Here is a 14149-nt window from a genome sequence, read left to right as displayed (position 1 = left end):
AAGGAGAGCACTTCTCCAGTGGTGGCCTCGGCGCTTCTTCATCCTGCCTGTACTACCTCATGTAATGCTGCATATGGATCGACTCTGGGGTCTCAAAAGACAGAAAGGACTAGTTGCTGTATCTTTGGCTGTTAAGGAAAAGACAACAGGGCCAGCAGGACTCCCCAGCTGTCCCTGCTGTGGAGCACAGAGCACCGGCTTCCAGCTCCTGCCACCAAGACCTGTTGACCTTGCCTAGAGGAACAACCTCCTGACAGCCCTGGCTCATGGCGATGCTTTCCTGATGGAGCCATTAGAAATGAGTAATTCTGCCCAGAGGTGAAAACAGAGTAGTAAGTACCTGCCTGGGAGATCGGGAATGCTACAGCTTCATCTGAGCATCTGCTGGTTCGCTTTTTCGGCACAGGGATGGAGGGGAGCAACAATGGCAGCAGCAGTAGTGACTCCTGCAAGGTGAAAGGGACTCATGCCTGGCAGAGGGGTGGTGGGTGCTGCCAGTCCCCCAGAGTGGAGGCCGGACATTTGGCACTCACAGAGAAACATCATCCCTCACTGCAGGGACACCCACATCGCACGCCGAGGCTCCCCACTCTCTTCTTTGTAGTTCTTCCAAGCCCCTCTGATCATTTTTAATTGTACCCACTTAGATCTTGCCACTTTTCGTAGGGATTCCCTTTAACACTGCCCTCACACCCAGCAGAATAGGAGAGCAGAACCTAGGCTTATTTGAGAACCACCGCCATCTGAAACGTTGCCCTCCCCACTTAGAGGTGGATGAGCACAGCCTCCTGCCTCCTGCCCACCATGCCCCTGTCTCCTATCCAGGTTTCTCTGACCTCAGTTCCAGGCAGCCGGCATTATGGTCTCAGCAGCCAGCGTTGGGCTCACTCCTGGGCTTTGCAAGCGCTGCTGCTGCCACCATAAGGCCAACTTGAGAACTGCAGCCTTCACCAGGCGTCATATCCCCACGCATTTTGTTCTCCTGCATCAAGAGTAGGTCCTCTTTCCACGGCTGCCCCGCACACTGGGTCAGCATCCTACCTAGAAAAAGGCTTCAGAAGCTGTATCCTTGAGGGCAAGGGTGGTCCCCAGCATTCATAAATGAGACACAGGGAAGTGTAGGTCCCACAATATAGGTTACCAAGCCACTGGGGAACTAACTGGTGGATTCTCTTTCAGAGCCACCAGGCCAGAGGGGCACGAAAGGATGGAGGATCTCTTCTTGTGCCACACCCTGATGCATGCTCTAAGTTTATGTCCCCCTAATGCCTGCAAAATAAACCACCCAGGCCCCCGTGTGACTCCGAAGTTGTCATAGCTCCCAGCATTGCCAAAGGTGACAGGTGGACTGTCACACTGCACAGAGTGGAGTCACCTGTGACATTTGCAGGTGACTGACAGAAATGGGCACTGACACACACTAAAGGACAGAAGGGCATGGTGGCTTCTTGCTGAAGCCCAGGAGTGAGTGGCTTGCCAGAGGAAGTTTCTCTTGGCAGCATACCTGGTGACCTGATGGTCATTCAAGGCATCCCTCAGAGAGGAACAGCTTCATACTGGGGAAAACCAAACTTTAAATAGCCAGGTTCTTTCCTCTGCCTCTGGCCGGAAGCCCTCAGCATTTCTGCATGTGCTCATGATTATCACTGGTTCTACTTTCTTCTCCTTCTTCCATTATCTCTCACATTTCAGTCCAATATTTTAACATTTATTCTGTGTGCCCAATAGTGTACTAGCCACCAGTGATGATAAAAGATATGGCTATTTTAATCAACTAAGTAAGAGAAGAAAAGTCCCTCACTTCCTTACTCTTTGCGTGTGTGTGTGTGTGTGTGTGTGTGTGTGTGTGTGTCTGAGGAGGGGAGAACAGGTCCAAAAGGAACTACCCAAGCAGTATCTCCTTGATTACTCTTCATTACTCCTCAACACAAAGCGATGGCCTGTCACATGCCCAGGCTGGAGCTGCCAGGCACCTTGAGCCCTCAAGATAGAGCCAGTTCCCAGAAAGATGAAGGACTCAACTCAGAAAGAATCTGAACTCAAAAAGAAATCGTGCTACAATGCCAGGTTACCGTTCAAAGATCAGCTCTGGGAATTAGCTCCCTGATCTTCAGAGGGAACCCATAAAATCCCTTTCTATGTCTGGTCACTAAAAATTCCCATAAATTCTAAGAACATGAATTGTCTTACACCTCAGTTTAGGATCTTCTCATGCATTGTTTAGTGTTGATGGTCTGGAGCAGCTGGAACTACCAGCACCCTTAGAAGCATCAAAGCACATGAAACAGTGACCCAGATTGGGAAGGATTTTGGTCAAGCAAGATGCCCTCTCTGGGATTTGAATCACACCCTCCTTTCATTGCTATTGTGTTGAAAAGAGGTATTGCTTGAGAAAGTTGCACTTGGCAATTTGTGATTCTTTATACAAATGCTAATTATCATCATGATAAAAATACAATTACTGTTACCACTACCACAACCAATAACAACTAAAGGACTCTGCAGGGCACCTACAAGAAAAGGTACTAGCAAGGAGATCCAGAATCCATCATCTAGCTTCTAGAAGTGTGTTATCCGAAATATATGGGTTGTTGCTGAGAGATAATATCCAGGGAATTGTAGAGTAGGGAGACACTTTGGACATCAACCCATTTGGACTCTCAACCCATTTCTTAGGACCTGACTCTTGTATTCATGATGACCCGATATACTCTTAGAACTTTCAGCTCTAAGAGACTGCTCAGTGGAGTAGCCTTAGATACAAGACTTAGGTATACACCGTCTTGCAGAACAATAGTTACTGTCTATTTCTTGCAGAACAATTGGGAGTTTTGCTTTCCCACTGAGCTTGTCCTGCCAGCCCCCACCAATTCCTGGACAGAATAGAACAAAGCTCAGAACCCACAGGTAGATCTGATGATGTTCTGTGCTATTAAATGAAAGGTGACTTGGCACGGGTGACTTATAAAGCACGTCTAACATGTTCTGTGTGGAAGCATTTAACTTGTTACCTAGTTCATCCCAGAGCTAGTTTCTCTTGAGAACAAGAAAGACATCACCATCAAAATGTCCCCAGGTATCTCTTGCTTTCCCCACCCTCATCCTTATGTCCTCTTCAATTACCTACTCGTCCTCAATGTCAGGCTGTCACCAACTCTGTGGCCTTCAGGGGTCCCCAGAAACATGCCAACCCCAGTTCTTGATACACTCCCCTTCCTTACATGGTGGTGTGTACACAGCAAGCCCTGCTTGGGCACTGTGTGTTCTCATCCACATTCTATCCACACACCTCCTGTAAGCATTCACCTACCTACCACCTTTTGCTGTCTTCTCTCTGGAATGCAGACCAGTAGTGAAGGTAAGTTCCCCAGTATTATTCTTTTGCTCACTTTTCTACCCATTTATATAACAACTTGAAGGAAGAGAAGTCAGGAAGAGGAGGTGAGTCTATTTCCATTCAATTTTCCATTTTTTTTAAGCCCAATGTGAAACACAGCAAATACCAAGAAAAATAAATAACATATTGATCTCCGAACCCAAGATATTCAGAGGACTACAGACCCACCAGCTACTAATAGTGTTTTTAAAGTATTGACTTAATTCTGTCAATCCATTCTCAAAAGATATATCATGCTATTCAAGACCATTTCAAACCAGGCCCTTCCCATCCTTTCCTGGAGTTTACCACCCACTTCCCTAACCCACCCACATTCCAGTCATCCACACTACCCAGTGCTTCTGAACACACCACATTCTGTTCTGCTTTCCTGCCTTTGCAAGCACTGCAAGGCACAGCTTTGAACACTCGGTTCATGTCTCATCTGGAGAACTCCTAAGCATCCTTCACAGTCAAGCACAAATGTCACCTCCCCTGTGATGTCCTGGGCTGTGCCAGCTGTTCTCAGAACACTCTGACAGCTCTGAGCTCACTGTGTTATACCTTAGTTCAGTGCCTGCTTGCCAACCAGTGAACTCTAGGGAGAGAAATATGGTTCTAGTCACAGCTACGTCGAAAGCGCCTGGCAAGTGTCTACCACAATATCCACAGTAACTTCTGGCTGAATGGCCAACAGCTGGGCTTCGGTGTCATAAAATGCCACTGATCATAAAAGAAGGAGTAACAAACTAGGTCCACTGAGACACCAGAATATGTGGAGTCCTGGAGGGAAAGTGTGGACTGTTTGTCATCACTGCTGCTCATAGTATCAGATTTCAAGTTCTTGTGTTGAAGACATAAGCTGGCAAGAATCGGAACTTGCAACAATCTTTCAGTGTGTGCAGGTCAAGGGGGCAGACTATTTGGATAATTCAGCTTGAAGTGCACATATCTTCTCTAAGACTGACACATGTAGGTCCTAGCAGTTTTAGTTTAAATATCATCCCCAAACCAGCCTCAGGTAGATCTGTGGGGCATTGCCTTTGAAGACAGGAGCATGTGGCAGGAGAAGGTGCTTTGAGGGAAGTGCCTGAAGACATCACCACACTTCAGCAGGAAGCTGTGTATTGATGTGCATGTGCATGTGCATGTGGAGTAGGGGGTCAAAAGGCCAAATGAAGGTTTCTAGGCTCCCAAGAAAAGCCTTCCTGGGAATGCAGGAAGTGTCTGGGTTTAGCTGCTTCCTTGGCCATTATTCCCAGAAAGGAGATGGATGAGTGTCCTCCTCCCACTCTCCACAGCTCAACAGGGACTGCAACAGAAGAACCCAGCAAGGAGCAGGACTCACTCACACTGGCCAGCATTTCCAAGGCTCCAGCTTGTTACCACACATACCCAGGGAAAGCTGACATTTATTTAATCCTCATAGTGGTGTTGACTGTGTATTCACTGAAACACTATGTGCTTACGGAAGACATTTGTTTCCAAGCAGCTTATGCTAAATTGCAGTGATATAAAGAAACACTTATCTAATATTGACATTTACTGACTTCTAGAAGTATACTGCCAGAATACTCATTTTTACCAGTGGAAAAGGAGGAAGGGTGGCGGGGTGGGGGGCATAGCATTCGATCCTCAGCTCCTTCTGGTTAAGAAGCAGAAAATGAATGAAAGATCATGATAAATGGGGGAGGGAGTCCATTGTGCAGGCCCACAGCCTTCCCGTGACCCTTAGCTCTGTGGCACAGAGTGGGTTCTGAGAAAAGGTGGAGAGTGAAGCTCTCCCATGCTTAATAATAAAGCTCTGGCAGAAGGGAGGGCACAGCATTCCTTGCCTGGCTGGGAGAGAAGTATTTTGCTGATCTATGAGGCATCTAGATTCTCGCTTGATGTGCACACCTAACTGGGTAAATTCTGGCTTTCCCCTTGGGAAAAGAAAATGACATGTGATGACATATGGAACAGCACTGTGTCTCAGTGCAGTCAATTCTCGCCTCATTCCCCTAACTGGAAATAAAATCCCACTCTGTTTGGCATACAGGGAGAAGCTATGCCAATGGGAGCTTAGGGTACTGGCTGGCTTTGCTCTTCCCTCCCTTGTGGATGGCAGCGATGGGATATGAAATCCCAGGGAACACACAGCCCCAGAGCAACAGTTCCAGCTGAACCCTGCTGTGTGAATCCTGGGGTGTCCGATGGCCTTGAGGGAGAACTGTTGCTCGGAGCTCACTTTAAAGTTAGGCGTACTGGGGTAGTGCCAGTCAAGTGTGGAATCCAGTATGTTCACGATCTCCCTGACCTTCTCTGCTGCTGAAGTAGAATATCCCTGCTCCTGGGCACAGAATGCATTCAGGGCTCCTAGATCTCCTAACTGGCCTGAACAAAAAATGCCTGCATTTTTTCCACCTAAATGTCATCTCAACATCTTACCAGGACAAGGAATTTCTGTAGCTGAAAAATGATGTCTGTGCCTGGCTCAGCCCCTCCAGTCTCCCAGATCTGCATTAAGACCTTAAAACTAGTGCTCTGGCCCTATTCCCTAATCCTCCATCACAAGCAAGCAATTTTCTTTTCTTCGTTTAGGTTTCCCAAACAGTTTATCTTTTTATCTCCTTGGAAGAAAAGTACTCGGCAAATCAAAGGTATCATTAGTATTGTTATTATTTTGCTATTGAAATCTCTTGAATTCACTCTGGATTATTCATGTGCTTTTTTGGGCCTGCAATATAATACTGCCTAAGTCACCCCCACTGGGCTTAACAAAAAAGAAAAATTGCATCTTCAGGCCTAATCCCCTGCTCCACCCGGTCTCCTGCTGGCACTGGCTTCCACCAAAACAGGCACACACCAGGCAGGGCTGCTCCTTGGTACCGTGCCTGACTTGCTGCTGCCATGTTCCAAGCCAGAGGCTCCTTTGTACACCCAAGAGGGAGGGGAGTCCATGGGAGCTTCTCAATGTGGTATGAAGGCATTGACCACACCCACACCCCCCTCCCCTGGGGTTTCTTTTTCATCTTCAATAGGTCTGGCTGGCAAATGAGGGCTCCCTGTTGGGCAGCAGACTCAGCCACACCCCCATATTCAAGAGGCATATCCGGGTCCCCACCCATAACCTTTCTTAAAGAAGTGGTCCCACGCCCTTGGCAGCTGTGCATTGACCTTCAGGGACAAAAGAAGTGATTCTTCCTCCCCTGGAAAAGATGTCATACTGCTTGGGTTGCTGATGCTCGAAGAATCATGCCACTTGCCTCATCTTTTGTTAGATGACATTTCTGGGTAAGGTTAAATGTTTCGGAAGTTGCTGCTCATTCTGTTTCCTTTTCTGCCTGCACCCCCTCTGGTCTCCTTCATTCTTGGGTTCCCCAATGTATTCATGCTGTCTTCTGATACCTGCTCTTTCCCTTTCCTCCCCAAGAGAGATCCTGGCAAATTCAAGCTTGTCCCAGTGGTTGTTCTTTCCATGTTTCCTGTCCTCCCCTGGGCTCTCTGCACCCTGGCCAGCTCTTCCCACCCACACTGTTCACACTTCTGGTTGCTTCATGCTCTTCTGTTCCCTTGGAGATTCAGGTTGCCATGACCCCTGCCATTTGATTCCCTCTTTGATGTCTCCTGCCAATCAGGAGTGCAAATGTGCTGCCTAGATTCTTCCCAATAGGGAGATGGTAGCCATATTAATCCTCCACTCAGCTATGTCATTAACAGGTAAATTCAAGTTTTCACTTTCACCCCGTCATGTTCAGAGGAGTAAGACACATGCGCAAAGCCAACAAGATACCTGGGTTCAGCAGAATTAAAGCCTTCTGGACCTCAAACGCTCTAGGCGGGACTGGATGCTCTGGGAATGGCAGAATAGAATGTCAGAGAGCAAGGAAATCACCTTTCTTAGTGTCTGAAGTAGAAAGCCACCAAGTCTGCACTGTTGCTTGTCCCCACATTGTCTCAGAACTTGAGACATGATGGGAAACTGGGAGTCTTCGGTCCTGCTGAGCCATTATTCCTCCAAAGCCACCTAAGAGGTGCTAGTGCTGGCCGAATGTGATGAGGCCTAAAGATTAAGGAGGGTATGGGAGGTAATAGTTGTGGATGAACTAAAATGATAAAGGGAAAAATACAGCAAGTTCTAAGTTTATGGATGACAAGAGAATCGATTCTTCTTCACCCAGGGGCAGAACATGCCGTTTCTCCACAGGAGGCAAATTGTGCTGTGACATTATCCCTCTCTGTACTAAGCACAACCATCCTGACAGCTGAGGGAAGAGGCATCCCCAGGAAGAGAGAAATCCATACGCACCACACACTAACAGCTCTCCATTCCCCTGCTGCCAGCCAAGCCCAGTGTTGTTGTTGGCAGGGGTGGGGACAGAGGAATGTCATTTAGCCTTTCTACTGCCACCTTAAGAAAGATAAAGACATATTTTGATCCTAATCTGCACAAAAGCCCAAACTTTAAAGAATAAGGACACTGACTTTAATTATACATTGACTTCTGCTTTCTTTCTAAAGGGTTATGGGGAAAAGTAAAGATCAGCAAATAGTCAACCACTCAAGAGAGAAAGTATGATTGAAATAGGCTTTAGGATTTACTTCCAGTTTTTCTGGTAAAGTCTTCAGAACACTGGAGTGCTTGCTCCCTCTGCACAGAAAGGGGGCCACGGGAGCAGGGAGCCCAAGAACTATGTTTCCAGAACTCCAAAATGACATGTAGCTTCCCTTTGGAAGAAGTGGTTGACTGCAGATGGCCATGTCACAGGATGGCCAGATATGAACCTAAAAACAACTTGGACACTTGTTCTCTCTGTAGGAAGGGTGCTCCCGAGCCTTGCACATTTCCTTGGAAAAGCATTATGAGAGGAGCAGCATGCTGGAGGCGGGGGTCAGGCAGGTGGCTCTATGATGGGTGACAGGTGGGGCTGCACCTTCAGTTCTCAGTCATGGGGATCATCTCGAGCCACACTGGCTAGTTATCTAGTGACCTCCTCAAAGTGGATACACTGTATCCAATAACTTGAAGCGTGCATGGAACTGGGTGGGCTGGGCCACAACAGCTAAGCATATGGGCAAAGAGCATCAAACAGTATCTCTGGGGAATTCACAATACTCCAAACAATGACCACATTTTTTAAAATGTCCAGGGCCAGGGATTTAGCTCAGTGGTTCCGCCACCTGCCTCAAAAGCGCAAGGTCCTAAGTTCGTTCCCCGGTACCAAAACTTCCCCCTAAAAACAAACAAATAAAAAATGTCCACAGATCAAGTCAGAAGATATGCATCAAACACCTTCTCTCTAGAGCTTTCATTGCTACAATCAGAAGCTGCCTATTCAAGAGACCTACAGTGTGTGCAGTGAAAGAGGCTATCTGACAAGAAATGTCCATTTGGGGCACAGAGTCTAGAGATCTGTTTTGGAGTCTGATGAACTATGTGCCTATGGCTTGGAGTGGTGGATAGTTCTGGCCAAGCTCAGAACACTCAGGAATCACAAAGCACTGTGAAGTATATGATGCTGTGGTCTCTTCCTCGTGTTCTGTGAAACACAGCATTTAACCTCTGAAGGTAAATATTTAACGATTCATATGCAGCAGTCAAGAAATAGTTTGGTACTCAGAGAGGATGAAACAAAGTGAAAGGTGCACAGGATAATGATTCTGAGAGGCAGAGTGGCATTTAGATGTCTATAGGCTTCTTATGCCAATCTAGAGAAGAATCACAGATAAAGCTTCTAAATACACAAAGAGCTGGCTAAAACTTACATTAGTCTCATGAAAATGCATGTGTATGAGGCAGGGTAGGGAGAATGGATGGAAGATTCCCTCCTCTCAGGGATTCTACATGCAACTTTCTGAGGGAATTGTTAACAGGCAAAGAAGAACAGGAGTTAGTATCACATATATGTGCACGTGTGTGCCTAGAAGCAAGTCCGCACATATCCAAGAAAGGGTAATCTCACAAAATGGTGACATAACGGAACCTGTCTCCATACTAGTGTTCTGGGATAGCTCTTATTCATTCAGCCTGAAAACTCTCGGGAAGGCAATTTATCTTTCTACTGCTGTAGGCAGCCCTGGTAAGACACACACAGCCATGAATACATGAGTGTGTGAGTGTGTTTACATACAACCACTATCAACACACACTCACATGGGGGGTGTCAAGTTTCATCAGGAGGATCAATAGCAAAGTTTGAACTGTATGAATAAGGGAAAAATCTTAAATAAGTGATCAGAAGAATCAGTGGAAGAGTGAAGGCAGGAGGCTGGGTTTTTGCTTACATTTGGCTTCTTCTTGACGGGGGAGTGAGGGATACATGCTGTTTGCTTGCAGAGGCAGCCACCCATGCTGAGGCTCTGCTTTCTCAAAAACTTTTACCCTTCATTTAATCAACAGATGGATGTGTTCTGTTGTGGATTTTTCTGAGAGAGTCCTGTCCCTCTAAGAGCTGTGCTAGCTGGCACAAATGCTGCCTCAGATGGCAGAGGCAGTACTGGCATTCCAAAGAGTGGGATGAAAGCAATTCACTTTCCCCTTCAAACCCAATTCCACAGGTAACTTTCGATGCTTTTGGCTAAGTAGACACTCGAACCCTTTCTTCAGAATTCCCCTTCCCTCCTTCCACCTTGGCCAGCCCATGACTCCCAGTGGCAGGGAGCCCAGAGGTGGCAAAGTTCTTTCCCAAGAAAGTCCACCCCTGTCTCACCATGGCTAGGCTGCAGAAAGGAAAGAATTGGCACCAGGCACAAATCCAGTGCTGTGTGGGTCTCAGAATTCAGCCTTATTCAGGGAGCTCAAGGACATTCAATGAAACTCTTTACAAGCTTCCCCTAACCACTGCAAGTTACCCCCACAACGCAGCAGTAATATGCAACCCCCCTCTGCAACTGTGCAAATGGACATATTTCCTATTGAACGCTCAGGCAAGTTAGACCTTATTGGTGCTGAAACAGCCACCCAAACAATGTTCCCCTTCCCTGCCGCTCTCCCCCAGCCTGGGAGTAAAAGAAAGGAGATGCCCAGAAGTTCAGACGGCGTGGCCACAGACATACTACCTAATTAACACACCGGGAGCATAAAGAACTCATTTGCATTGGAGAGTTGGAGTTGGATGTTGACAAGTGATCAGAGAAAGTCGCCTCCCTCCCCTGCCCTTCCATCCCCGTCCTTCCAAAGGAAAATAAACAATACCATTTTGTTGCATTTGCAAAGGCAAAGCAGCAAACAGCAGTGCCTCTCCGTAGGCACCGAGAGACGCATCAATCAGCCCGAGTTTCCGAAGCCTGCCCACATTCCTGCTCTCTGCCTCCCGCGTCCTGACAACCCAGCGGACTTCGCTCCAACTCCAGCGGCGCACGGGTCCTACCTTGACTGAAAAGGAAGAAGCAGAGGAAGAGCAAGTCGAGCTGGAAAGGTTTCATTCCTCAGCGCAGCGTGGGGAAAGCCGGCGGGGCAACTTGGTGTGCAGTTAGTTTCTCTTCCTCGGTGGCTCTCGGTGCTCAGCCTCCGCCGCGGATCCTCTCCGGTTCGCGCAGACCATCTGCCTGTCTGTCCCTCCGTCCTTTTGAGTGGCTTCGGGCTCTTTGTGCCTCCCGGTCTCTGCAGCCAGCCAACACAAATCCTCTGCTTTTAGCCGCCTCGGGAAGCCGGGATCCTCAGCAATGTTGCCCCTCGGAGCAGGTCCATTCTCTGGCTCTAGGCATCCCAGGCACAGGGCTCCCTCCGGCGGGCTCCTCCCACAGCGAGCGAGCGAGCGAGTGACGAGTGACAGAAGGGCTCCTTTCACAGAAGCTGGGGTGGGAGGGGAGAGGGGGAGGGGAAACAGGTCATAATGAAAGAGGAAACACTTGGAGAGAGATCTTTGCAAAACGAAGGATGGGGGAAAGCCTGTCTTCTCTCCTTTTCCCTAATAGGGGATATTCAGCTTTTGTCACCATTATTGGCCAAAAAGCATCGTGAGCACGGAGCGGAGCTGTGACTTTTTGTTCACAAGACGTAATGTTGTCTAACGGGAGAGAAGTTAAGGAGGACTATATGCGTGCACATGCGTTAGACTGTGCATGCCTTGCCTTTACGCCAGGACTGGAAACTGGGCTGAAAGGAGCTAGGGAGAGGCGGGAGGGAGGGGGCGCATCTTCCCTCAGCAAGGATTTGGCCGATGTATGCAGTGGGAGACTTGGGAGTTGAAGAGAGAAGCATGCTTTGCATTTTTGAGACTTTCCTAGGGGGTAGGTAATATAAACTGAATGCTTGGATATTAGTTTGCTTTGCACTGCTCCTGGAAAACAAAATGTGGGAGTGAGAGGGAAAACAAGTAGGTTTGTGACACATACGCATTTATTATTATTGTCCTGGTCCATGCATTTCTTAACAAGGACAGGGAGAAGCCTGTCTTTGCATTTGGAGCCTCTCCCCTAATGAACACTCCATCACTCTGTGTGTGTCTTTTCTCCAAAAGGTGCTATGAGTCTGACTGGGAAGGAGAGGCCAAGGTCACAGGCAACAGCCTCCTAAGAACTTTCAGGTCTGTTACCTGTCATGAAATACACACTCAAATCAAACTCTATTTCCTCCAGGATATCAACATGAATTTATCTAGGTCTATTTACTCGATAGACATTTAGGCATGCCTGGAATAAGCAAGCCACTGGGGGGAAAATAAAATAGTAAGCAGAGCATACCCTCAGGAGCTCATAATCTAGAGTGGAAGCAGAGTATACACACAAGACATAAACTATACGGCTATTACAAAGCAACATATAAAAACATGCACCGTTATGTGGAGCAGGTGAAGGGGTGGGGATGAGAATGAAAGATGCTCTCAGTGCGGGCCACTCAACATTCAATTATAAAATCAATCATTGCTTCCTCAATCTCTGGACCTTCTGGAGGTCTTTTGGGAACCTCTTAGCGTTTTCTCCATCACTATCACAGATGAGGGGACTTTGCTGGCTACAAGGCTCCTTCCAACTCTGATTTTCCTGTGGATGTTAACGTCAGAAAGCACCCCTTGGAATTTATGAACAAGAAAGAAGTAGGGGCACACGCAAAAGTGTGTGCTGGTAGGAGCTGACACCTGGTAGTTGACATCAAAGATTACAAATTAGTAGGTGTCTGCTTTGTTGACTTTTTTATTCATAACTTAATAGTTTATTTAACTGCATCCCTTAAAGGCTGTTAAACATATCAAAGGGAAATCTGTAAGCAAGCTAGGTAGTGGTGGTGGTGGGGATGCTGAGCAAGAGAAAGTTAAGAGAAGACAAAAGAGGCAACCCATCAGCTATATGAACTAACAAGGTACAGGAGCAATGTGTCAGCATAGCCTTGGTCTATTAGCTTTGTATAACCAACTGACAGTGCAATGAAACACAAGAGGTGAATCAGTAATATGCACAAAAGAAGAAAAATTTCAAACAATGCATGCCAAATAACAATATTAAGCCTGAAAATACTGTATGTACAGTGTTTGAAGCTTTAGGAGTAACTTTGCACTAAATCTACAGGGCAAGGGAAAATGAAAGGTCAAGGTATCACGCCTATGGCTAAGTCTTGCAGTGAATAAAACTAATATTAGAATGTAGATGGTACCTGCCCAAGCAAAAGATTTATCTATTAAGCCGTTATTTAATTTTGACTGTTAATTCCTAAATGGCCCGGAGCCCAGATTTGTTTAATTCAGCCCAGGGGAAGTACAGTATTACAAAACGCGGGTCATAGGGCTAGAGGACTGCACTACAGGGCAATCGGGCACTCGTAAGCGGAGCACGCTCACACACTTAGTCCTAGAAAGGAGAACAGTCTGGGAGTGTGTGTGTGTGTGTGTGCGCGCGCGCGCGCGCGTGCGGGGAAGGGGGGGAGAGTCTGAGGTTGGAAGGACCTGTTTTCCTCTCCCACTGATTTCTGAGACTGGCCTCCCCCGAATGGTTCCAGACCCCCACAGCCAGCTGGGCCTGTTCCCTTCTCCGTCCCCCTCCGCTCCCTCCCCGCAGCCTCCGGTCTCCGGCAGGAAGGGAAAAAGCTTGGATTAAGTGATGAGCTGCCCGCCTCTAAAAGGACCGAGCAAGAGGCGTTTCAACCCTGAGTGCCGGAAAACCCACAGCAATCTTCGGCGGCCACCACGTGGGGCAGGGAACGTGAGCGGTACCTGCAGGACCCACAGCCGGCCGCGCTCTGGCGCCAGGCCCGACGGCGGCCCCGCCACCTCCGCCCGGCCTCACCTCCTCCGGGGGCTCGGTTAACCTCTTGGCGCTGCGAGGTGGCCTGCGCGCGGTTCGCTCGCGAGGAGGGAGGAGGCAGCGCGGAGTGCACGGCTCCACCTGATGGAGAAGCGCGGAGAATCCTCAGACCTTGGAGAGCACTGAGAGGGAAGCGACCTGCTGGAAACTTCCGCCCTCCGGGGTGGGGGGGTGGCGCTCGGGGTTCGGGGTCTCTCAGCACAGCCAGCAGAGCTGGCAGCCCCAAGGAGACGGCGGAAAAGCAGCAATTTGGAAAACCGCCCAAATTCTGGTTTTCTGCGCATCCAGGCTCCAGGTCTCTGTAGCTCCCGCCATGCAAACCGGGGTCCCTCGCCAGCAGGTGGCATCCTCTCCAGCGTTTCTTCTCCAGGCTTGTAGCCCAGGAGGTCGACTTCCTCAGTCCCTATGCCTCTGCCCAGGCCTTCAGGGCCGAGTATTGTGTCCTCTATACCCCTCTCCCTTACCCCCTCCAATTTGGGGAGCAGGAGTGGAATTTCGAAGAGCAGAGTGGAAATTGGAGCCCACAGAGAATGAGAGCTTGTCCCAGACTCT

At 48.3% G+C, this 14149-nt stretch overlaps 1 protein-coding gene across 4 annotated transcripts in view; it reads right to left on the bottom strand.

Moving 5' to 3' along the window:
- The window catches only part of Kirrel3 (kirre like nephrin family adhesion molecule 3), a 584234-nt gene extending 570319 nt beyond the window's left edge, over window positions 1-13915 (bottom strand). For 2 of the 4 annotated variants that reach the window (XM_021242765.2, XM_087214242.1), the window contains exons 1-2: window positions 13580-13906; window positions 10729-11153 (exon numbers count right to left, since the gene is read on the bottom strand). In XM_021242765.2, the coding sequence (XP_021098424.2) occupies window positions 10729-10783 (55 nt within the window). In that variant the 5' untranslated portion in view covers window positions 10784-11153; window positions 13580-13906. The other 2 variants (XM_087214246.1, XM_087214243.1) reach the window with 2 other exon arrangements.
- Window positions 13916-14149: the final 234 nt, after the last annotated feature.

This window comes from Heterocephalus glaber, unplaced genomic scaffold (genome assembly GCF_053883595.1).
Source record: "Heterocephalus glaber isolate CG9 unplaced genomic scaffold, H.glaber_assembly_v1.0 deba00001446, whole genome shotgun sequence".
Classification (NCBI taxonomy): Eukaryota; Metazoa; Chordata; class Mammalia; order Rodentia; family Bathyergidae; genus Heterocephalus; species Heterocephalus glaber.
This window is presented reverse-complemented; position numbering and strand designations above follow the sequence as displayed.